The sequence below is a fragment of the Convolutriloba macropyga genome, chromosome 5 (genome assembly GCF_964194025.1).
Source record: "Convolutriloba macropyga chromosome 5, txConMacr16.3, whole genome shotgun sequence".
Classification (NCBI taxonomy): Eukaryota; Metazoa; Xenacoelomorpha; order Acoela; family Convolutidae; genus Convolutriloba; species Convolutriloba macropyga.
Window position 1 is genome coordinate 9,943,729 of NC_134472.1, and position 24,868 is coordinate 9,968,596.

The 24,868-nt window shown below is 33.8% G+C and overlaps 4 protein-coding genes across 4 annotated transcripts in view; 3 read left to right on the plus strand and 1 right to left on the minus strand.

Moving 5' to 3' along the window:
* Positions 1 to 24,868, minus strand: part of LOC142339120 (uncharacterized) — a 192,573-nt gene that overhangs the window by 131,584 nt on the left and 36,121 nt on the right. The window contains exon 2 of the mRNA XM_075388860.1: positions 12,569 to 12,671. The gene's annotated coding sequence lies outside the window, so the exon portion shown is untranslated. The remainder of the gene's footprint in view (positions 1 to 12,568; positions 12,672 to 24,868) is intronic.
* On the plus strand, positions 3,021 to 5,913 carry LOC142339776 (uncharacterized). Its single transcript, XM_075390036.1, has 2 exons — positions 3,021 to 3,388; positions 5,638 to 5,913. The coding sequence occupies exons 1-2, from the start codon at positions 3,110 to 3,112 to the stop codon at positions 5,740 to 5,742; spliced, it is 384 nt and encodes a 127-aa protein (XP_075246151.1). The 5' UTR covers positions 3,021 to 3,109; the 3' UTR covers positions 5,743 to 5,913.
* LOC142339777 (uncharacterized) lies at positions 15,211 to 16,427 on the plus strand. The gene is made up of 2 exons (XM_075390037.1): positions 15,211 to 15,476; positions 15,773 to 16,427. The coding sequence occupies exons 1-2, from the start codon at positions 15,255 to 15,257 to the stop codon at positions 15,962 to 15,964; spliced, it is 414 nt and encodes a 137-aa protein (XP_075246152.1). The 5' UTR covers positions 15,211 to 15,254; the 3' UTR covers positions 15,965 to 16,427.
* LOC142339778 (uncharacterized) lies at positions 18,251 to 23,973 on the plus strand. Its single transcript, XM_075390038.1, has 2 exons — positions 18,251 to 18,568; positions 23,526 to 23,973. Exons 1-2 carry the CDS (start codon positions 18,266 to 18,268, stop codon positions 23,748 to 23,750), a joined length of 528 nt encoding a protein of 175 aa, XP_075246153.1. The 5' UTR covers positions 18,251 to 18,265; the 3' UTR covers positions 23,751 to 23,973.

Consider the following 24,868-nt stretch of genomic DNA (forward strand, 5'->3'; position numbering starts at 1 on the left):
TAGTCTTTTAGTAGTTTGTTGAACGATATGTTGATATGTTAATTTTTATTATCTCTTCCTCATTTGGTAGACAATTAAGTGAAAAATGTAGATGAGCGGGGTCAAAAATTAATGTGCGAACGCACATTACCGAGCCTCCTTGTTTCATTTCTTTATTTCGATACTGTATCAAAGGGAAAAATGTATTTTTAGGCAAATTTGAACTAAAGCCGCTAAGTGGTTATTAGTGGTTTTCCAAAAATGGACAAGGAGTTTTGGTCTTAATTAATATTTGTAACTATTTTATATTTATTGCGTCTTTTCTGGTAGTCATATTATGGTAGCCACGAGTCTCATAGGTCCTCTTGAGTAGTTTGTTTTAGTTTTTTAGTAGTCTGTTGAACGATATGTTGATATGTTAATTTTTATTATCTCTTCCTCATTTGGTAGACAATTAAGTGAAAAATGTAGATGAGCGGGGTCAAAAATTAATGTGCGAACGCACATTACCGAGCCTCCTTGTTTCATTTCTTTATTTCGATACTGTATCAAAGGGAAAAATGTATTTTTAGGCAAATTTGAACTAAAATCGCTAAGTGGTTATTAGTGGTTTTCCAAAAATGGACAAGGAGTTTTGGTCTTAATTAATATTTGTAACTATTTTATTTTTATTGCGTCTTTTCTGGTAGTCATATTATGGTAGCCACGAGTCTCATAGGTCCTCTTGAGTAGTTTGTTTTAGTTTTTTAGTAGTCTGTTGAACGATATGTTGATATGTTAATTTTTATTATCTCTTCCTCATTTGGTAGACAATTAAGTGAAAAATGTAGATGAGCGGGGTCGGAAATTAATGTGGGAACGCACATTACCGAGCCTCCTTGTTTCATTTCTTTATTTAGATACTGTATCAAAGGGAAAAATGTATTTTTTGGGCAAATTTGAACTAAAATCGCTAAGTGGTTATAAGTGGTTTTCCAAAAATGGACAAGGAGTTTTGGTCTTAAATAATAATTGTAACTTTTTTATTTTTATTGCGTCTTTTCTGGTAGTCATATTATGGTGGCCACGGGTCTCATAGGTCCTCTTGAGTAGTTTGTTTTAGTCTTTTAGTAGTTTGTTGAACGATATGTTGATATGTTAATTTTTATTATCTCTTCCTCATTTGGTAGACAATTAAGTGAAAAATGTAGATGAGCGGGGTCGGAAATTATTGTGCCAAAGCACATTACCGAGCCTCCTTGTTTCATTTCTTTATTTAGATACTGTATCAAAGGGAAAAATGTATTTTCAGGCAAATTTGAACTAAAATCGCTGAGTGTCACTCGTTTACACACTATTCTACTAATACAATTCTAATCTTGAAACATGGGTCGTGAAAAGCCCGACAAAATCGAGCATGTATACTAAATTCTTCGAAAACTGGCTGCATAATTAAATTTTCTGCCGAACGATAAACAATATGCTGTCATGTTACTTTGATAGTTGGCAAAAAATACTTACAATGTTATCATGACGGAAATCAAAGTGGCAAAACAATCTGAAACAATCCCGGTTATTTTCTTCCATTTGACATAGGTATTAAGTTGCGATAATTACGGAAATTAACATACAAAGGTATATCACAGAATTAGTAGCTAAAAACAAAACTATAAACCTATTAGCATATCTATTAATTTCCATAACGCTCATTTTCAGATTTATATGAGCAGTTTTTTTTCTTTTACTTTTACTTGAAGAGCACTTTTTTCGACCTTGTAGTTGGAGTATTCAATTATTGCGGCTGCTAGGGATTCACTAATAAAAAATGAACGAGGTGAAGTTAAATTGCAATGTTATAAAACAAAAACATAAAACTTTATCCCTCAAAATTCCATAAAATTCGATAAAATTCGATGAATCAAAAAGCTCTTTATATAGTCCACTAATTATATAGCAGACAAAACTCTGAAATTATTTCATGTGGTTTTTTTGCATGAATTTAGTTCGATTTGTTTAAACGTAAACCCAGTTAAAATTGATGCGGTCGCTGTATTGTTAGCATTTTTTAGCTTCTGACGCGTTCTGAGACAAATTTTTCGATCTCTTGTTTTTCTGATCATTTTCATTTTGGAATACTCAAAAAATACATAACTGGTGGTGGTCACGCGAGCCGAGAGGCAAGCAAGCCGCATTTTGAAGTGAGGTCAAGTAAGCCCAAAAAATTTGGGATATCCGTTTTTTAAGTTGCCCCTGGCGGACCGGTGGGCGCACTTAGCGCGCTTCGTGGTACGCGGTTTCTGGATTACATCCCACAGCGGATCAGAGGTGTGGCCATGGACAGCGGTCCGCGGAGGACCGTACGCACTAGATATCAAATTTATTTCATTGGTGCATTGGAATACATTATTCATTATAATACTATGGGCAGTGTTCATTGCAACGGTTAACAATGTATCATTTCTGATAGATTACATAACTATTACATAACTTTCGGCTTGCCTTAATGTCGGCTGACTTTCATTTCGGCATACTTTGCGTTCACCCCAAAGAACATGTTTTACTTTAGGCTTTCTTGCAATATGGTCTCATTTACACGTTAGCTATCGTGGATATTAGTGACAGTAACCGAAGGCTTTCAAAAAGTTTACCGACGATAACCACAGGAAGGAGTGAGGGCGTGAACAACATCGGCATAGCAGGTGGATAAAACTGACCAAAACGTTGCCACTGTTTTCAACGCTTGATTGGATTAGCATCCAGTTAGGTGATTATAAAATTGATAAGGGGTTCTTGATAGTTTCAATTTTTTTTAAAAAATTCAATGGTTTCAGAATTCCAAGGTCATTTCGTCTTTGAGAAACCGCTCATTCCTCCAGAACCACATAACAATCGGAAAACTGGACTTCATCGGGAAAAATCGGGGTTCCAAACCTTTCATGTCGGTACAGAAACCCGACTGACATACATATTACGCTTCCGGTACTTTGATTATTTTTCTTATAAGCAGGCGCACTTATAGGTCTTTTTTTACCGTATCAAATCTGAACAAAATTGTGGCCGACATGAAACTAATCAGAACTATAAAATCCTAGACCAATTTTCAAATTTCATTTTTTTTCTGCGCTAATTTAAATTTGATAGTTGGAAAAATATGAGAGGTAATTGTTTGGTTGTGTTTACTGTGCTAATTAACACAGTTCTGGGTAACAGCCCGATGAAACCTGAAGAATACATTAAGAAGTTTGAGGATTGCAAGGATGGTTTCGGGAATCAACTTGGAGACGGTTTCGGAAAACCAGTAGAACTGGGAACACTGAAAGAACGTTTTGAAGCTTCCAAGGCTATTCGGACTGCTTTTCCACTGGTTCCCGAAGGAGTGAGAATCGAGCTTATGTCTGTAAACACAGATAATCAACGGGTTCTCTACCAGGTAGATTATTGTACTAACTCTCTGTAATGATCTCATACTTTTAGTTAAAAAATATACAATCAGAGAGTTACTAACATTACTTGGTAGATAATGGCAATAACCCTTGTTTGGTACAAAGTTGCATGAATAATAGGAGAATTTATTAGAATTAGTAAGTAAGGTAGGCATAAAACAGACATAATTACCCGGATTAGATGGAGAACTCCGTTTTATAATCTTAATACATGCAAGAGCGTTCCAAAAATTGCCCAACGCTTTTATTTTTGCGCCCCTTCCACTAACTACTGCCCGGGTCGAGGAATTTACCCGAAAATAACATTTGAGAATAAAAAGAATGAAAAATACATCTAAGAATATCGAATTTTACTTACCAAAATGGCTTAATTTAATTATGACAACATGACAACATTCAGTAATGGCGTGATCTATAGTGGCATCTATACGCTCAAGCGTACTGATCTACAAGCCTACATCAATACTTCCATACTGATCAATTCTAAAAGCAATTCTATTATTTTTTTCAGTGCTTGAAATATCAGAACACAAATCTTACCAGTTTTACAAATCTTGGTCAAGACTTCGGTAACACTTACAAGCTGATTCCCCAGTCAACACCAACTTTTCAAAAACTTTGAGATAAAAATATTGGCAATTGAAAAAACTACGTAACGTGCCACGATTTCGGGATATTAAGTGCAATGCACTATTTGTAATGCTTTTTCCAGTTTCTTCATTGGAGGTATAAATATCTTTTTAGAGCAAAATCTGGCATCGTTTGTTCAAAGATTTAACTTGCAGACAATATTTTTCAATAGAAAACTGAAAATTTAGTAAGTTGTGACTTGAAATAGAAACTTTTTTCATAAAAGGGTCATAGTCTGTTATAGAAAATTTCAATTGTTCATAGTTGAATGCAATGAAGAACAGGAAGTTTACTCTCGCTGCAAATAACTGTTTTTACGAGTCAAATTTTTGGGATATTGAGATAAATGTCTTGTCGTAAATTTCCACAATAATGATATCAAGATATCAACGAAGTATAAAATTAACGGAAAAATGTCAATGTTGCTAATAAAAATTTCAGCTTTGTGAAGTCTTTTTCACTGCCAAGGTCTTGAATTAGTAGTTTGAAGTTTTAAACTTTTTTTAAAATAACAGGACAGTATCAATAACTCTTCCTCTATTTGTTTATTAGTGGTTGAAAAAAGCAGTTCATAAGCACGGCCGCGCGTTTAGGTTACGTGATTAATTGGTATTTAAAATTAATATGTGAACTAAATTATGTAAGAATAATTCTATAACCTAACACAGCAGACACCGCGTTTCAAAATTGGTTTTTCATGCTCCAGGTTGCTCACATCATAAATGTTTACTTTATCAACATTAAAAGTCTTGCTTTTTGACTTAGGTAAGAAAAATAGTATACAAAATGAAAAATGGGAAAATATGCAAAAATAGTATGTCCAGCTTAACTCTCTGCTACAAGGTTTGCTTTATCTGCGATTCAAACTCTGCAAGTTAAAAACAATATGCTACATCAATACCCATCGAATTAAAAATGACCGTATAGATAACTATTTTTTCCTGATATAAAAATTTTATACAATTGTATTGTTCATAATCGCTATTTGCAGAATAAGCGCAAAAACGTTATCTTGCCTAGATGTTAGCGCGGTTTTTATGTTTAAAAAAGTTATCATGAGAAGTCGACGCAATTATTCCCTAACATTTCTTTAATTAAACGAATTAACCCTCTCAAAAACAAAAAGAAAACAAGTTTTTTGCTGTAAATTTGTAGCTCAAATTACTGTTATCAGTTAAGTTTAATGTTTTATGTGATTCAATAATCTGCAAAATATCTTTTTTTTGCTGAATTCTGATTATTCATACGGGAAGCAGCTTGTTGACGAGAATATATTTCTTGCTTTGAACCTCGTTTGCTCTTTTGATTCAGATCTTGTAAGCTCTGATTTCGAGAATGAATAACTAAAAACTCGTGTTTTTTTCCGTTTGGTTTCTATATAAATTTCTAGGTGTTGGATCCGTTTTCTGATTTTGATTCTGCAGTGAATTCATTTGTCACGTGACCTATCTTCTATTTCAATATTCATTTAAAAATGCAACTGAAAAATCAACCTATGGTAACTAGACAATTTTTGCTGCCAGGTTCAATTAAAATTCTATCAGAAAATTGTTACAGTGCCACCGATATATTAAATTTAATCTGTTTCAGTGGTTTGTGTTTTCAGGTTAGCGACCTCAAGCGACACAGATTCAAAGTCTTAATTCAAGATCAAACAATGGCAAGAGCAAAGAGAATGGATAACAACGATTGTCTGGACGAAAGTTTCTGAGAACTCACATTATAATAGAATATTAATCAGAATAGACAATAAAAACAAACTTGAACAGACTTGGGGACAGAAATTCAAAATCAATAAAGACAACATGAATTTAAAAAAAAACGATGAGCAAACATATCCAAAATTACATATACTTTGAATTCATATGCTTGCTGAGACTTTTATGAATTAAAATCATAAGAGAGTTGAGTTTATTGTTCAACAGTCATCGCACATAATCTGCAACTGAAACAAATTGAATTCCAGTTCTGTCAAAGAGATGTAAGAAAATGCAGTTCAGCACTTTTTGAGGTGAGGGTATAACTCTAATCAGAAACAGATTTATAGTTGCCTCTGACATTTTGGACAACGCTTCTTCTGATTATTTTCGTAGAAGGCAACAAAACATAGAGGTCATCTTTTTAACACAGAGAAGTTAACCAAAGCCGTGGAAGTCGACAGTTGTTATGCTTTTATTTTGACAAAAAATGACTTCTTGAGATTTTTTTCGTCGTTTTCTATCATTATTCAGTTCATCATGCTCTATTGAGCTATATCCGAAAATCAGTCTGCAAGTTTTTCTTCAGTCTTCAATTTTTTCTTCAATCATTTTTTTTCAGTCTTCAAGTTGCTCGTTTTCCTTTTTTCCCCTAAAAGTGCTGATCTCTGCTCTTATGTAAAAAAAATCTCTTTTGATTATGGTGCTTACGATGCCTACTAGCCAAACTAATACCCACTTTCAAAAAATACAGATTTAAAATAACTCAGATTAAATCAATTCTAACAATTAACTAATTAGATGAACTAATCAAGTTTTTTTCAATTAAAATCTCAACAGGTTTTTTTCCAAGTGACCACATGTCAGAATTAAATCATTAGTTATTCCTCATATTGGTAGCTAAAAAAACTCAAACAGTTCTCATCATTCTCGCAAACCTGCTTTACCTGAAACTGGCTACCTTTCAGTAGTGATTGATTAAAAATCTTTTTTTTGTGTTCTTTCTTAGACCAGTGTTTGATCAAGACGATTCCCTATTGTATGCCCAACATCATAATAATTTTTCGTTTATTAGACTGAACTAAAACATTTTTGATCAAATTACAGAATAAAAAATTTCCAGTGCTCTATGAAAATCGAAACAATTGCTCAACGCCCTTTCCTTGCTTCAAGACAACTAAAACTAATCACACTAATAGCTAGGCCAGGGTTATTGTTGGAACCATTTTTTTGGTAAGGAGCTAGGACCTCATTTTGTTGTTTTATTCCGTTTTGGTGTAACTGACATGAAAATATCAGTGATATTATTGGAATAAGGCTCATCAAAAGTAGAAAACTTTGTCAATAACCCATTTTTTGTAGAGATTGAGGTTCAAACTTTTAAACTCACATGTCAATTCACACTGAGTTTGCTCAATTCCAGAGTGATCATTGGCAAAATTTCAGTTTTTTCGTATTATATCATCCACGAAGATTGCTAAGCTGATGATTGCCAAGCACGCTCCGTTTTTCTTCTAGGATATTTTTGCGTTATTTTAATGCGCATATTAATAGTTAATTTCACTTGAATGAATTTAGCCACCTTTGAATCAAGAATTTTTCTTAGATGCTGGCGGAAATCGGTGTTTATCTATTAGGTGTCGTTGAAGGGTTTGAATTTTGCTTCGAGAGTTGGCAGGTATTATCTCTTGATTTTGTTAAGATGAACATTTTTGCTCAGCATTTACTTCTTGCACCAATTTAAAGCAAGTTTGATTTTTCTTGCTGAGTCATTCTCTTGGTTTATGGAGATCACTGTTTTTTTCTGTCCAATTTTTTCTGGAGCACAACGAGGTATTTTTAAGTCCCTGTCATGATGAATTTGGGTAGCTGCTAATTATTGGACAAATTTTCCAAGCAAATACTTGTGATCTGTTTTTATGCAATCATGGAGAGGCATTCAATTTGTGGCAAAAACTATTATGCAACACCAGTAAGCCGAGCTTGTAGCAATCAACTCTCGTGATCAGCTCCCCAGTCTATCTGTCTGGCTTTGCTTCAGAGCTAATTTTTTTCTGGAACACGATAATTATATACCTTGTTGACAGTATGGGTAAAAAACAAGTGATCATATGATGCAGAATGATCATCGAAGTGATCGCTTTGTGCCACTTTTTGCGTGAATTTGCTAATTCGGTGGTTAAGCACCGCGTTTTAAGTAGAGGTTACCTGACGCTCGAAATCACTGGGAACTTTTGGCGTTCATCGAGAACCGTGTAGCAGCTCGAGATGAGGTAGAATTTTGAAGTGATTTCTCCGAAATTACGTAATTATGTATAAAACACGCAAATTGCACGTTCTAAAATGACAAAGGTCAATGAAAGTCGACTTCTGGCATTTTGGCTTCTGGCACTGCAGACTTTCGCTTTTCTTTAATGTGCACGTGCATGTTTGAATTATTGCTTTCTGTGCATAGCTGGGACAAACTGCAGAACTACCTTATCAAAGTAAAAAACAGACAAAAAAGGGGTACAAAAAACTTCAGCGAGTTGAATGAGGATCATTTATTATGAGAGCTCATTTTAGCGACAATATCAGTGCGCGCAACTAGAGTCCGTTTGTTTGGTTTATATTTAGCAGTTTCGTTTGCATTCGAAGTAGCTATGACTCCTTAAAAAGTACGATAACGGTTGACTGATGACGTTTTTGTTGAACCAATTTGCATTGAGTTTGGCAATATTTAGTTCCTTTTTTGCCAAATTCGCTGCTGGTGTCTCTGCTATTTCCAAATTTTTCAATGGTTTATCGAACCAGCTCTGTTTGGTTCATAATATTTGGACAACATTGAATTTTGATTATCTTAAAGATAAAATTTTTAATAAGGATGCTCGTTAATATGCGTTCGCACATGATGTTGCGACTCGAGCTCATCTACACTTTTGACTTAATTGTCAACCAAATGAAGAGATAATAAAAATAGATGTTTGAGTTTAAAAAAACGTTTAAAAATCTAACTACTTACTGAATTACGTAATGCCATGCCTCATTACAGCGCTGACAAGATCTGTCATTGAAAAAACTACGAGAAAAAAGCAACCAACAAAAGAAGCAAAAACAATGATTTCACGTCAAAAACTAAGTATCAAAATTGGAGCGCACCTAGTAACAACGCCAAAATGCAATCGTATAAAACCTTAACTGCACAAGTTTACTTTGTCCACATTATACAGCAGATGTCAATTTTTCCTAATGAGACTAGGTAGAAATTCGACAAAAGGAAATAATAAGGCGAAATTGAACAATTAATCAACTTTTTTTAAACCAAATAATTTCTAAACTCTTAAAAATCATTAGCTTTTAACGAAATAATTCGTATTAAAATTACTAAACATTTATCATGAAAACAATACGAACTGTGGTTGGTAAAATTGAGCCACAGAAACACACTACAGAAGCAGAAAGAACTCAAAAAATTAAACAATTTGCGAAATTGCAAATTATTGAAGCCATTAGAATCATTAGCTATTATCTGAATACTATCTATTCTTCCCTCCATTTTCAATAATATTAAAGGAACTAAAATTATACTGAAAGACTTAATAAGTGCATTTGGGCCACATTTGAAAAACATTGGGATCTGTTATTACGCGAATGTGCTAAAAGAAGAGAAAAAGAAACACAAGTACACCACTAAAACTTTTATTTAAACGCATATTGTCCTTAAACAAAACATCAGTTACGACATGATATCACTGGATTTATGAAATTTGGAGTACAGGAAATGGAATGGGACCTCTCAATGATGAAAATGAGCTACAGGTTGACGAAAAAAAACAACAAAAACTGAAAAGTTTAAAAAATCATTGAAAAATTATGATATCATAAACTTTGAGACTATTCGCTATAAAATGACTGCCTTGGGTAAAATCAATCCTTGAAAACTCAGTTACAAGCTTTTGAGACCGGTCAGTATTCTGCGCATACCAAAAGATTTAAAAAACTAGGCAAAAACCGCTAATTCAAAAAAAAAATTGACCGAGAAATGTGTCGAAGCCATTAAAAAAACTTTTCGGTAATGACTTTTCTGTCATCCAAAAATTTTTTAACAGCATGAGATTTTTTTTCAATAAGACTTTAGAATATCAATGAATTTGAACAAATACATTAAAACCACGAAACTTCTGAGAAAACCGGTAGTATCAACGCCATTAAACGCAATTGGTTTCAGCTGAAGGCAATAAAAGCGCTCGATGGGAGCTTTAGAGTTATGCCTCCATGGGACGACAAAAATCTTGACCATTGACAAAACATCTGTACGATAGGACATTACAATAAGTCATTAACTAAGAAAATAACAACAAATACAGGCAAAATTCAATAAATCCTTAGAAAAGTGCAAGAAGAAAGCGTCGCAGCCATTTAAACCAAATCCTTTTATCTGAAAAATTTATATATGCTCCATATAGCGTCTTCTCAAAAACAAATTGAGCTATCGATATTAGGATTTTGTGATAAGATTTCAACAGGAACCAAAAATACACAAACATCGAAATTTTTTTTTAAAATCTTATGGCCTCGAAGCCATAAAACCAGAAGTAAGAAAAAAATGGTTAGCAAAAAAATTTAATTCGCCGTAGGATGAAAGAATAGGTTTCTGGTTAATACTGAGAATTTCTCACAATTCGAAAAATATAAGTTTAAAACTGGTTAATGTTCAAAAAATTTTTTTGAAATTTTTTTTTAAAGTCCTAACAGAAAATAAGTTCAAAAGTTTTCAACAAAAAGTCAATAAATACGCTCAGTCTTGACTCAATAGCAAAACAAAGATAATTGTCATGCATGGGTAACCAATAAGATATCACAATAAGTCTTATGACTATTAAAACGACAACAAATACAGGCAAAAACAAGAAAATCAGTAGAAAAATTGCGAGAAGAAAGTGTCGAAGCCGTTTAAACCACAAACTTTTCTCTAAAACTTTATCTATGGTCTATTGAACGTCTTCCCCAAACAAACGGGAGCTATCCAAATTAGGATAATGTGATAAATTTTCAGAAGGATTCAAAAATACGAAAATATCCAAAAATTTTAAAATTGTTTTTGAAATCTTGTGGCATCGAAGTCGTAGAAACAATAGTTAGAAGATAAAACCGCTGCACAGATTACTTTTGGTTGCAGCAGAAGGGAAGGGGACCCTGTCAGTACTGAGGCTGACTTACAGTTTACAAATATGATTTGCAGTTTATGATGGGTTAAGGTTTAAAAAAATTTTCGAAAAATTATATATAGAGTCTTAGCAGCCATTTGCTGTCCAATCAAAGCACGGAGTAGTTTCAATAAAGCTCATTAAAATTGCAATATTATTTAAATAATTTTGCTTTTTAGTCAACGATTTTATGCCATAGGGCTCCAGAATTTCAGTAAAACCTCAAAAAGAAAATCAAAATTTCATAAAAAATTACAAAAGCTCAGAATCGAAGCCATAAAAATTATGTGTGATTCCCTGAAAACGTGTATTTTGTTCTTTAGGCGTCATTTTACTTTAAATCAGGTTTATCATTTACCAAAAATGGTGACCAGTCTCTAGGTGACCCAAAAAAATGAAGTTTTCTATAAAAAAACAGCTCTCAAAAGGATTTCGAATTTTTTTTTTATAGTAAACATCCCTTTGAGACCAGAACTAGTCTTTTTATCACTTTTGCTGTATTAGGAATTTGAAATTGATCCTTTTTGTGGAATGAAATGTAATTTTGAATGATAAATTTTCGAAGAAAAGATCATAATTTGGAGAAAAATTGCACTAAAAGTGAACGAAATCATATCAAATATCACGTGTTCACACAAAACTTAAATCCTCGATAAATCCTCGTAAAATACGAAATTCGAAAAATTCTTATTAATTTCAAATTCTAGGCAGGATGAGCTTTTTAATGATACCACTCACATTTCTGATGAATATATCGATCGGCCAAAATTGACTGAACAAAAAAAACCCATTTGAGTATATAGTTCCTCCCCACACAAGTGGGGTCGGAACAAAAAGTGTAAACATTGCAGTGAATGGTTTTTTAGCTCTGTATGCGGAGAAACCAGTGAAAATAAAACTTCCATCGCTAAAATAACCATGTCTTACTAAAAATCACTGCATTCGGTGAAGTGATTCGGCGCTTTGCAGTGAAAAATATTTTTTTTTCATGGCCCCTCAACGCAACTTCAAAACCTCGACCCAGGAGTAGAACCAACCGAATTCAGACAGTTGAAAATTGACAGTTAAACAATGATCTATCCAAGGTGAAGTTTGAAGGTACGGGGATGATAGGCAGTCGCAAGAGTGACATATTTGAGTGGTATTGATTGAGAGGCCGAGCGATTGATTCGGTTACAATGATTCATTCTATCTCTACCTATTAAAATCTTTTTTACGAGAGAATGAGTTTTCGAATAACCCTAACTTAAATTACAACCCGAGTAGGTGGACAGCACAGCGCAGCGTGTTTCCAGCCAACCCCTTTTGACTCAAAAGAAGTAGCTTGTCTCCAGAGCAACTACTGATTAACAAAAAGTGGGAAAAATGGGAGAAAAAAACTTGTCCTTGTAATATATCAGAACTTTAGCAGAGTAAAACCCTGTTGAAAAACTCATCTGATGGGATATAAAATTTACTGTCATTTTTTCAACATGCCACAAAATGAGGAATTTTTCCACAATAGGCCCCATGGAAACAAAGATCCCCAATTTTGGTTCTAGCCTGACCATAGGCTTAAGTTGTCAGGCTCTAGCCTGACAACACTTAAGGCTCTAGCCAGACCACCAAGCAACAACGATTGAAAAGGATTGGGTTATAATGAGAAAGAACTAACTTTTTTTACTGTCCAACTATTGCAATTGTTGGTGTCCAATTTTTGGTTATATTTGGTTCTTTCCACTCATCATACTGATCTTCATCAGAAATCTTCGCCTCTCCTGAAAAAAAAGAATTTTTAAGACACAATGTTCAGCTTTTGGATCCCCGCATGTTATCCAACCTCTAGTAACAGTGATGATATCACATGTTGTGTACAATTGTACAACTATTGCAGGTACGCTTGGGGTTTGCAATGAATATCAGTCTATAATTTTGAGATACACATATGCAGCCATTGATATGATAAAACCTTATTTACCCACAAATTTTTTGCTGTAGGTTTTAGCAAACGTGGCGCATCTTATATAACATTATGATGTAGCTTCTTGAAATGTTACCTTTGAATTTTTCTGAAATATTATAATAACAGTTAAAAGCCAACCACGCACACTTGTTTTTGAATGTTTTTTGGACTTACCAATTAAATTATTGCTGATTTTACAAAACAGTCCAGCTATTTTTATTGCTTGAATTTTTCATTCACAGATCGAGTAATCCAAGGGATTGGCTGATGAATGAATTTCGACAAGGTTGTCTTCTACGAGCAATTGAACATTTTCTTACAATATTATTTTTTGTCTATGCTTTTTTGCTGACAACGTTTCGTTCAATTTTAGTCAGATCAGTTTTCTACGTTTAGAGTACTTTAGAAGGCACAATTAGTGTTTTCATCTCAATTATCTCACAAGACCTGAATGAATTCAATTTAAATGTCACAACTTGTTTAACTCTCTAGCAAAACCAGTCTTTTAAATTATCTTTGCAATAGTAAAACCATTAGGACGAGCAATGTCTTAGTTAACAGTTACCTAAGTTTCAATTGGCATAAGTTATCACGATATTTGCTACCCATTTATTTTCACCGTTCTAATTGACCGGCCATCTTTCATTTTCGTTTTTTTTTTGAAGAACAATTTTTGTTTTCGTGGGTGTTACTTTTTATTTTGATAAGAGTTCTCCGTTTTTGTTCACACTAATATTGTCAATAAAAATTACATTAATTCCTCAACGGAGAACTTAATGTCTTCAGGAATCTGTTAATTTATCAATTGTATACCCATGATAAATGGCCTGAATAAGGAGGTTACCTATGTTGTTACTCTCAGGGCTGATAATGGTTCAGTTAAGTGGTCAAAAATTATTGCAAACGAATACTTGAAGTTGCCTCCTAAAATCTGGGGTTAGAGATGGTGGTTGACGATTCTGCACCAAAAGTCCAGCCACCACAAGTTGTCTTAATTCATACATGAAAATTCTGCTCAGTTTATTTTATAATTTGGAATATTTTAATACCAATGAATAACAACAAATTAAATTTGTGTAATGAGACACAGAAGATACAAATATGATCATAGTTTGGACACAAATTGACCATGAAACAATTTTCTCTGTCCTAAAGAACTCTTGCCATATTTGCGACTTTTTTAACGCTCTTCTTTTACTTGATCTACAAGGTTCTCTCCGGAATTTTTCTCAGCCAAAATATCAAGTTGAGTCATTGTTCGACCAAAAAGTTGAATATTATATACTGGGTAGTTCAATTGGCAAACACTGATGATTAATGAAATGAAAATTAGAGAAATTCAACTAATTAACTGCCCTTTAAATTGAAGATAATAGGATTAGAACTAAGAACAGTAATGAATATTTTCAGAACAAATATCCAGTCCATATGACAATGATTTTGGAAATGAATTGACTGAAGAATCCTTGTTAATATAGTGAATAATGGGATCAAAACAGTAACATGCAGCCCACCAGAAACAAAAGCAAGAAAAACCCTAAAAACAAAAATCTTCCTGAAAAAACTACAACTCTGAAAAGAAATTCGCTCGACCCGCGAGAAGACTTCTTTTTTGCTTGACTTTATCTAGAAACCTCGACCATGCAATTTTAGTCAATATTGATCCTTTTCGAGACATTTTGATTCTCTTCATAACTTGAGGTCTAGACTAGAGGTCGCCAAAGAGAGGCCTTTGTTCGCGGCTGGGCTTGGGTTAGCGAAAAGCATTGACTTTTTTAAATTTCGGTGTCAGCGCTAAATTACATTGATTCATCTAAAACACGAGAGAGTTTGCCTTGGAAAAATTGTTTGTCGTACAGTTTATCGCAGTGCTTACAACTGCTCAAGCATTTGATCCTCAAAAATTCCATATGGTTAACTGAGGCTGCTTCAAGAAACAACAAGCTCAGTGGTTTTGATATTGACCTGGATTTCCCCCCGACCAGTTATGTCTCCATTTCCGGTTCTTTGATTTTTGCCCGCAACCAGACGTTAATATTGATCAGATGAAAAATGATCCTTATGAAAACATTGCTCAAAAGCAGTAGTTAGCTGGAGTTTTGCACTTTCGATTAATACTGATCCCAAGTTCGGATCTATTCTGTTTCGAACCCCATGCTAGTGGGCATATAACCTTTACCCCCCCCCCCCCCCCCCTGAGGTCCACGTACTAATTTTTTAAGCAGTGACGTGCCATTTAACATCACAATTTGTAATTGGGGGCAGCAAAACACTGGGGGAGGAGGGGGAGGCATAATAGATCCCAAAATTTAGTCAATTCTATATAACGATTACCGATCGAAACATGAGATTTCAAAACATTGCCTGCGCCGTATTTGTGCTGATCACAACTCTCAAAATGTCGAGATGCCAGATTGATCGGAACGCATATATCACCCAGCATACAAATTGTGTTGACAACTTTCCAGAAGAGTTCGGAGATGGTTCAAGTATTAGAGAGCCAGCGACACTAGAGGCACGGTTTAATGCATCTAGAGACATTCGAAGAATTTTTCAACTAATGCCAGAGGGAGTGAGAGTTGAGCTCGCGAGTGTCAATGGATTGAACCCCTTTTACCAGGTAAAGCTATTTTTTATATTGAGTAAAATCAATTAATATTGCAGAAAGAAACTAAAACCTTCAAGATAGAGCTAAAAATTAAGTAAGAATGCTTTACAACGTCCGAAACTAGAATAATTTTGGGTCTTTCCCATTATGCCCCCTCCTCAAATGAATAATAGCACCCCCATTATGGTATATTTACCATGATTGGCGGGGAGGGGGGGGGGGGCTATAGGTTATCTGACCACTAAGCTGTGGGGGGGGGGCTATAAAAGGAAATACCCATAATTGTGCGCTTAATTTTCCTGCGTCAGGTGAGAGATCTAGAGATGCGCAGATACAAGATTGAGATACATGGAGACATGGTCAAAGCGAGGATAATGGATCCAGAAGAGTGTCTAAAGTCATTCAATGATGCTCTCAACAGTGCAGGTCGCAGTGTGAGCGGAGATTCGTTGATGAAACCGGATGAGAGAATTCTGGCGCTTTTAGACTTCGATTTATAACAATGCGCCGAATCATACAATGAAACGTTTATAATGTTTGGGGCGAGAGGTTAGAGGTGGAGCTAAAGGTGACAGGGCTTTCTCTTGAAAAAAATTGATATAAAAAATTTTGAGAATAAAAATTTGATATTATAGAGAAACGTTTAGGAAAATCTAAAGTGCCGGCGTAAATCTTTTAGATCTCATGCAAAAATTCGACTGAAGTAGTCAACGGTCATTCAAAAATCTTTTTAGAGCAAAAATTTTGCATCCACCTTTTTCACGCTAACTTAACGGCAGTGAAAACTACAAAATTAGTCCCAGAAAATATTTTTTAACTAATATTGGAAAGCCTTTAGAAAACTTCAAATTTCAACCGGTTGTGGAGGCAAAGCTGATGGTGGCACAGGTGGCCGGGGGGTTGAAAACCACTTGAGTGCGAAGAATTTTTGTTTTTTAGATTTTTTATAAGATGTGAGGGAGGGTGTGGACCTTCTCCTCTGATAGAGAATAAAATAGACACAATTTTGTTAAAATCTTACTGGTGACATTTTAGTGAGATTTCAAAATTTTTTTTTTCATTATGCCCATTAAACGTTAAAAATGAAATTTTTTTGAAAAAATTTAAAACATTTCAATTCAAAATTTAGTGTAAACGGATACAATCGTTTTAGAAACTTTTTTAGAGAAAATAACAAAGACGACGGAAATAAGCGGTGATGAACTTTGAGTTAAAATCAGTTCCCAAAGACGGTTAAATTTTTTACGAGTAAATTTTTTACTGTTGGGGTTTGTATTTGTGTGCTTGTTGGGACATTCCTCAAATGTTAGAAACAAATGGATATTGGTTGCAAAAACAGCAAGGAACTATAATTTTTTTTTACAAAATTACGTCTCATTTGTTAAAAATTGCAATTTTATGTACTTCCAACTAAAAAAATTTTTGTCTTTTGGGTCTGGCTAGTAACAAATCAGCGATATTTTAAAAATAAATCGATTCATTATGCCCTGGGAACATCAGAAATGGCAAAAGTTATTCTTGATTAATGATCAGTTGACGAAATTTTTGATAATGTTTTTTTTTATTTTGGCGTTTGCATTTGTGTTTGTGTGTGCTAGTGAAGTGTTTGTATGGTTGTGTTTCTAACGTTTGTTTGTTTCTGTGGCCCTCAAGTTGTACTACGCTTGTTTTTCTAGATAGTATTAAAGATTTATCGTTATGGTCTGCGTATTAAAGACGGCATATTTTTTTCCTTCAAACATAACATGTATATTTTTTGGATGCATATAAGTTGCTTTCAGATGGTCGCAACGGTATCTCTCCAAAAAATTAATGGTTGCTTCTACAAACCTGAGATATATGTTTGAACATACTGTGCTCTGCAGAGACTCGCACGAGCCATCTTGTAATTCATTTACGATTATCAGATTGATCTGCTTTACATGATTTAATCGTTACGAGCAACCTGAGAGTACTATCTTCATTTTTGATACAAAATATTTTTCGACAAAAAATCTGATTAATGACTAAAAATAAGGCCCTCTATTATAGCATTATTTTTCATTTTTTTGCCTCTATGATTTTTGATGTTAAAAGCTTGTTGGAAACCTTATTGTAATTTGTTGCTATTTTTGTATAATTAATTCAAAAAAACATAGTTCTTCAATTGAGACTTCCTTTGAATTTAATACACTCGAAGAAATTTGGACCTTTAATCCATACTGAATTTTTTGATCATTTGCTGATTATATATTTTTAATTCGGAACATAAACTGAAGCTCATTTGTGTCAATTTTGCGGGATTGCTTTTTCCAATCAGCAAACACAAGATGTTTTTGGGATTTATTTCACTTGCTCTCCATCTTTTCTAGTTAGAAATTAGGGACACTCTGTGCTCCTTTATGCTTGAGTTTCCTGTAAATCGATTTAAAATCTTAAAATAAAAATCAATTCAATTAATAGTTAAATTCGTCGGCTTTTCCTCTGTAAAATTAGATAGTTTCAGCTAAACACTTGTCCTCAAAAATAGTAAATAGATAGCCCGATTTTGCTTTATACTGACTCAGATTATATAATTGTTCACTTTCAAATTAAAAATGGATTTGATCACAGCTGCAACGCAGAAAATAACTAACATTTGTTAAAATGGGAGAAGGTTTGGACTAAAATTTTGGCTATAAACACACCCAAAAAGATCAAAGCAGAAATCAGACAGTAAACAAATGTTTACAAAAATGGGCGTTTTGATGGGAATATAAAAACTCCCTGATATAAAAATTTTTTCAGTTTTTAAAGTGTGGTAATTTTTGGATTCGATAGCGATGATGCATCTTTGGGTCATCTTTGCTTTGATAAATTTCTGCTATGCCCATAATGAAGAGTTAACAGACGCTGAGAAATTTTTTCGGGAACTGGAAAACTGCAAGCCTGGGTTCGTCAACTATGAAGCAAGATTTCCCGGATTCTCAAAACCAGTCGAAATAAAAAAGGTTGTGGATCGATTCAATGCTGGCAAAGAGATTTACAAAGTTTTTCCACTGGTGGGAGCAAGCATACGGATCGAACTCGTGAGCACCAAGCGGCAAGGATATGGACCCAATAGAAATGACATTGTTCTCTACCAAGTATGTTAATCTGACGTATATACGAAATCTCGTTGAATAAGAGCTGAACTCAGAGTCCATGTTCTCTGAATTTCTATGAATAAGAGAAAAATTCAGAATGCACTTCTGAATCAGCTCTGATTCAAAATCAAAATAAGGAACTTTTCTCAACACTACAGACACACATAAAAAACTTGACATCGGTTTATTAACCGTTTTTATTCGGTTTTGGATGAAAAGGACAAAAAAACAGCCGAAAAAAAATCACAATTTTGATGTCATTCTGCTATGGTGAAGCAGAATGATATTTGTTTGCAAAGGTTTTGAGCTCAGAAAACCCTTCATAAATATTTTTCCTCCTGCATTGGTTCAAAAACAGATTGAGCTAAGGAAATTTCAGTGTTATTAGCCCTTCACAAAAAAAATATAACAATTTAAAGTGCAAAAGTGAAGTTTTCTTAACAATAGCTTATTTCATTCACATAGCGTTTTAAAATCGACTATTTTTTTAATAAACTCTTGTGATATGTGAAAAAGTAAAATCAGAAGTAAAATTCCTCTGCCAAAAAATTGATAGGAAAATTCTGTTTACATAATCACTAATTTTCCGTATGTCAACCAAACGTAAATGGCCAAAATTGCATTAATAAAACTAGCCCAATACAAAAAACACCACTTAACAAATTTTGGGACTTATCGAGCGTTTTTGTAGGTCTGAAATAAAAATAACTGAAAAAAATGTGGTAACTGACAAATTAAAAATCTCAAATTACAAACACTAACTGCTATTTTTGATGTCGCATTGAGCTCAACCTCTTAAATTTTATAAGTTGCCGAAAAAAAGTGAGAGGGTTCTACAGCACAAAGAGCCCGATCAAAAGAATACAAAAAACCAAACAAACTGAAATAAAAAATATTCTATGTTTTTTTTTAAAAAAAAATGTCTCTTTTTTCGCCGCAAAAAACCAACAAAAATCATAGATCTACTATTTTTGTTAACGAAGTAACCTCAAAAAGTGTGTTTTTAACTTGACTCGAGGAAATTTCCGACAACCTTTAATCTGTATTATAAATTTCGTCAAAATCTACAGCCATTGAATGAACTTGTACTTCCCAACTTTTATGTATTTATGTACTACCTGTCTTTCTGCTAGTTGGAAGAATTTTTCGCGTATATCAAAATCAGAGTTTCTCGCAGAACTAAACAACGTGGCGCAAATTTTGGTTTTGGTTGGGTTCTAAAAAAATCATCGTCTCCTTCCAACTCAGCGTCCTTTTAAGCACTGAGAAGACGCAAAGAAGCAACAAAAAAACGATCAAAAACCGACAGTTTCTTTTGAAAAAAAACGACGTTCGAAACGACGAAAAAGATCTAAAACCGATGCTTCCACTGGAAAAAAAACGACGTAAGAAACGACAAAAAAACGACGAATAAATGATCATTTCTGGCACGCAAAAGATGACTTAATAATAAGAATAATAAATTGTTTCCACCAGTCAATAAGTAGCTTCACAATTACCTTTACAAATACAATCACATATTTGACTGTGGGAGAGCACTATTGGGCTGATGGCCCGTTCTCAAGTGTCTCATTCAGTTTATCTGGATGAAAGTGATTCAAAATGAAAAAAAGAGGAAGCACTGTTTGTCACGGTACCATTGAACCTAGCAGTAAAATCCTTATTCTGGTTTTGGAACGCCTTTGAGTTGTGATATTAAAACTCATACAACTGTTCGATTATGTCCTCATTACCCAAAATATAAATATCTAGAAACTGATGAGAGAATTTTTTTGTTTCGGCATTAGATATGTTTTCAATCATTTCGATTATTACGTCATCGTAACCTAGAAGCATTCTTAAGACCCACCTTATCCTAACTATTAATGAAAAACTGTGAAATAGATTTTCACCTAGAGTTGTTTTGTTTTTAATCAACCGCTTGCTTTTTTCAGGCAGTTTGGCATTGAGGAACCCTTTGAAATAGGTGAAACATTATTTTGTCCCATTATGTTTTTTACTGTTTGCTGGAGTACCTCATAGGCATGTAATTCTGATGCTAATTAGATCCTATGTTTTATTCTTTCTTCAAAAGTGCTTTTCAGCTTTTTTCGATGAAAAATTAGCCGCACGATACGTTTGAGAACTTTGTCTATTTCCCTTATTGTTGTGATTGTTGTTGACCCGTATATCAAGACTACGTATTGTACTATTGGTTGTATGTATGTTCTAAATGCTTTTATCATCTGTGATTCTCTTAAAACATTTCTCAGTTTATAAAAGATAGAACAATTCGACAAAAATTTTGTGACCACAAGCATTGAGTGCTTTGAGAAACGTAGTTCATTATCTAACGTGATGCCCAGGTATTTGAAACTTTGTTTTTCCTCAATTTTAGTGTTTTTTATGAGTGTTCTTGACACTTCATTTTTTTGATTTTTTTCATTACAAAAAGCATGCTTTTTGTTTTTTCCTTGTTAGGCGTTAGTTTGTTTTTTTTATGAGCCAATCATTGAGGTTATGTAGGCTTTGTTCTGATCATCGTCATTTTTCGATGCAGAGCTTCTGGTCTTCACAACAGTGTCATCGGCTTATAAAATAACATTTGATTTTTCTGGGACAAGCTTAAGTCATTCATGTATATAATAAACAAAAGAGGGCCAAGAATTGAACCCGGTGGCACGCCTAGTTCTATAAGCTTCAGTTTGGAATATTTTTCTCCCAATAATGTATATTGCATTCGTTTGGACAAATATGTTTTTAAAATGTTGAATATAGAACCACGTAGACCATATCTATAACCCTTTGGCAGTAAAGTGTTTTGATTAACAGTATCAAAAGCTTTCTTTAAGTCTAGAAAGGTGCATTTGGTTTTCTCGCTGTTGTTGTTGAGATTTGATCTTATTTCTTCTATTAAAGTTGCAATTTAACTGTGCTCTTCCCGTGCCTGACGCCAAATTAAGAATCTGAGAGAATTTCAAAAACATTTAGGGAGTTTTGAATTCGATCACATATAATCCGCTCAAAGACTTTCCCTATAATTGGTAGCAACGAAATGGGCCTGAAAATTGATGGGTCATCTTTATTTCCATTTTTAAAGAACGGTAAAACTTTTGCAATCTTTCTATTTCTCTGGGTATTTTCCAATTTCTATGCATCTGTTAAACAATAGTTGTAAAGAGCTGTTAAACAGTCAGAAAATTTTTAATGAAAAAATTGTTCAAGTTACAGCAATCAAGGCTAAACTTGTTTTTACAGTTGTTGATAGCGTACTTTACGTCATTTCCAGATATCGATTTTAGAAACCTACTTTGAATCTGTTTTTCTATCCTAACGGCACTTCTTGTTAAAGATTCTGCATTTAATTTTTGCCCCATGTTTGGGAAGAACTCGTTAATATCTTCTATTTTATTTTGTGAGCAAAAAATAATAGAGGACTCTGAATTGCCGGCTAAAGAACTATAAAGCTGAAAAAAGTCTTTCTGTTTTTTTTACCGAATCGGTTTTAAGTAGATTTTGACAAAAAAGTTTGTTTTTTAGATCTGATGAGCGATTTAAGACTTTTACAATTTTTTTTGAAAATTTTTGTTAATTTGCGGACTTCCAGTTGCATTTGTCAGTTTCTTAAGACCACGTTTTTTCATCGCTAAGTTTCTAACATCATTGTTGATCCAATTTTTGTTCTTTTTTCGTGTAAGATGTTCTTCAAGGAGGTGACTGTTTAATGCTTCAGTGAGCATTTCGGGAAAATTTTTGAAGGCGCTGTCTATTGGTAAGAGTTCTAAACTACTTCTGTGGACCTCTAATTGATACCTGAGATCCTTTTTGAGTCTTTCTCTCGGATTTGGATTATCTGGATTATGCCAATTGCGTTTTTTTAGAGCTTTAATTTACTTTTCTGGTCTGCCATCGAGGTCAAAAGAGCCATCTACCTTATGATGATCTGTTATACAGGTTGATTTAACTTTTGTTTTAATAAAAAAGTTAGAAAATATTGCGTCAATGAGCGTACCTTTGCAATTTGATACCCTTGTTGGCTCATTATTATTAGATATAAAAAGACGTTTTCCGGCTTAAAAGCTTTTTAAAATTTCGGCGTTTTTGCTGTTTAATAAAAAATTAACATTAGAATCCCCACAAAGTACGTCTTTTGTTTCGGGGTCAACCATTAGGCTGTCGAGATATCTATCAACCGTCAAGAAATTGGCTTCATTAGTGCAATTTGGTGGCATGTAAATTCACGAGAACCAGATTTGGTCTTTTATGGTTTTGATGGCAACTGTTAGTAGTTGAACGGAATTGGTTTCTAATTTTTTAACTATCTGACAATTTATGTTATTTTTTAAGAAGAATGCAACAGCTCCACCTCTTTTTTACGATTGCTAGATATAATTGTTCGATAACCATTCAAAGAAAAACAGTTATTGTTGTAGCTAGGACCTAAACGACGGAAATTAATGACAACGACATCAAAACGACGAAAACGATGATTTCTTACAGAAAAAAGCCGTTTTTTCGTCGTTGTTCTCAACACGGGCAGAACGAAAACATTGGTTAAATCTCGATTGCCTCTCGGATTTATTTCTCACTTTAAACTAAACCAGACAAAAGCAGAGTCTGAATCAGAAAAAACTTCATAGTCTGATTCATAGTCTGAATCAGAGAGTATTAGAGCAAAATGTGACATAAGCAGACTCTGAATAAGTTCTGAACAGTTTCTGAAAAATTTCCTGATTCAGTGCAGAATTTTACTGTGAAATTGAAAATCAGGTTCGGGAAAAACACTTTGATTTGAACTATAAGAGCTGTTATCACATGTTTCTATAGGACTGTAAATAATTCTTGATTGAAATTTGAATGACTTTGGCAGATTGAGGTTCCAGATCTAATTCAATGATGTTCATCTTTCGGGTTTCAACTATTGGGTTTAAGAATGTGATTTAACTTTTTTAAACAATTTTTTGTTTTGTAATTTTAGGTGTCTCACTCTTTCGGCAGATACAAAGTACAACTGCATAATGGACTGGCCAAAGCGGAGTTACTACAGCCTGGCACTTGCTTAGAACCATTTGGTTACGATAGCAACATTGACAACAGTATTATTGACAATCAGAACATTGACAACAAGATTATAGACATGAACAACAATCGACCTTTACAAAGTTACAGGGTTCCACCCGAAGAATGGAAGGGTTATGAATGATATCGCATGGCAGGACTGTAAAAAAATGCGAGAATGCTGCTAAAATTGATGAATCGGTGCAGAATATTTGGAGACGGGTTGAAAAATTGATGCTCAGGTAAACTAAAATTATTATTTATGATTGCGAATTTTAAAATTGACTTTCTTGATGAAAGAGACAATTTAATTAAGCTATATATGCACATCATATGCATTAACGTAACAAAAGAATAATAGAAATCAAACACTCAATCGAGGATCCGTTTAATTTTCATGTTCAGCTTTGGTTTCTACGACTTAGTAGAAAGTAAGAAAATTGATAAAATAAAAATGATTCCGCTTGATTCATTGTAACTTAAATTAACGATATTTTCAGTGAATTTTACATGTTTCTATGCCTTCCTTCAATTATTGTTCGTGAAAACTCGGCAGTCAATTTTGTCTGTTATCTGTTGAAAAAGATATCATATCTGCAAAGAGCACTTTAGTTGGGAATGTACGCAAACAAATGATGGTTCTGACGTTATTCTCAGCTATTATAAAATTGGGCGCGTAAAGATTGAATCGTTATAGCCGAGTCCTCAGCGGTGATCTCTTTTATGGCAATCTGAAGTTCAACTTCTAGTCATGGAATCAAAGACGTCATTGTTCAATACACATAGAATGTTGAGCTCATTAGGTACTTTTGCTATGGTTAATTGACGTCTATTTTAAACGACCTCTTTACCGAGACTCATTATTAACAACAATATTTTTGAAGAAACATTTTTTTTCCAATAGGCATATACAGTAACCATCTAGATTACGTATAATTAATACCTTAGCGATTGAGCAATATACATTTCCAAATCATCCAATAAAGTGATAAAAATTTGACTAAGCTATATGTTATACATCTTGCCACAATACTGTCCAGTATTTGAGATAGAAACTGGTAGGAAAGGCAGTTATATTTTCACTTGTCAACTTGTAAAGACTTTTTCACTGTCTTGTTGTCACTGTCGAGTTGTTTCTATGGAAAGCCTTTCGGAACGACTGAACCGACTAAGTACGTTTTGGTTTTTTTTATATTAATCAAGTCAAAACTTTTTTTCAATGAGCCTTAAGTTGGCCATTCCTATATCCTAACAGATTGATCT

What these genes read in the sequence shown, in the direction of transcription:
- LOC142339776 (XM_075390036.1), top strand. Translation starts at nt 3,110, where the DNA reads ATGAGAGGTAATTGTTTGGTTGTGTTTACTGTGCTAATTAACACAGTT. An exon ending in ATCAACGGGTTCTCTACCAG is followed by an intron (nt 3,389 to 5,637) that starts GTAGATTATTGT and finishes TTGTGTTTTCAG; the next exon opens with GTTAGCGACCTCAAGCGACA.
- LOC142339777 (XM_075390037.1), top strand. Translation starts at nt 15,255, where the DNA reads ATGTCGAGATGCCAGATTGATCGGAACGCATATATCACCCAGCATACA. An exon ending in GATTGAACCCCTTTTACCAG is followed by an intron (nt 15,477 to 15,772) that starts GTAAAGCTATTT and finishes TTCCTGCGTCAG; the next exon opens with GTGAGAGATCTAGAGATGCG.
- LOC142339778 (XM_075390038.1), top strand. Translation starts at nt 18,266, where the DNA reads ATGATGCATCTTTGGGTCATCTTTGCTTTGATAAATTTCTGCTATGCC. An exon ending in ATGACATTGTTCTCTACCAA is followed by an intron (nt 18,569 to 23,525) that starts GTATGTTAATCT and finishes TTGTAATTTTAG; the next exon opens with GTGTCTCACTCTTTCGGCAG.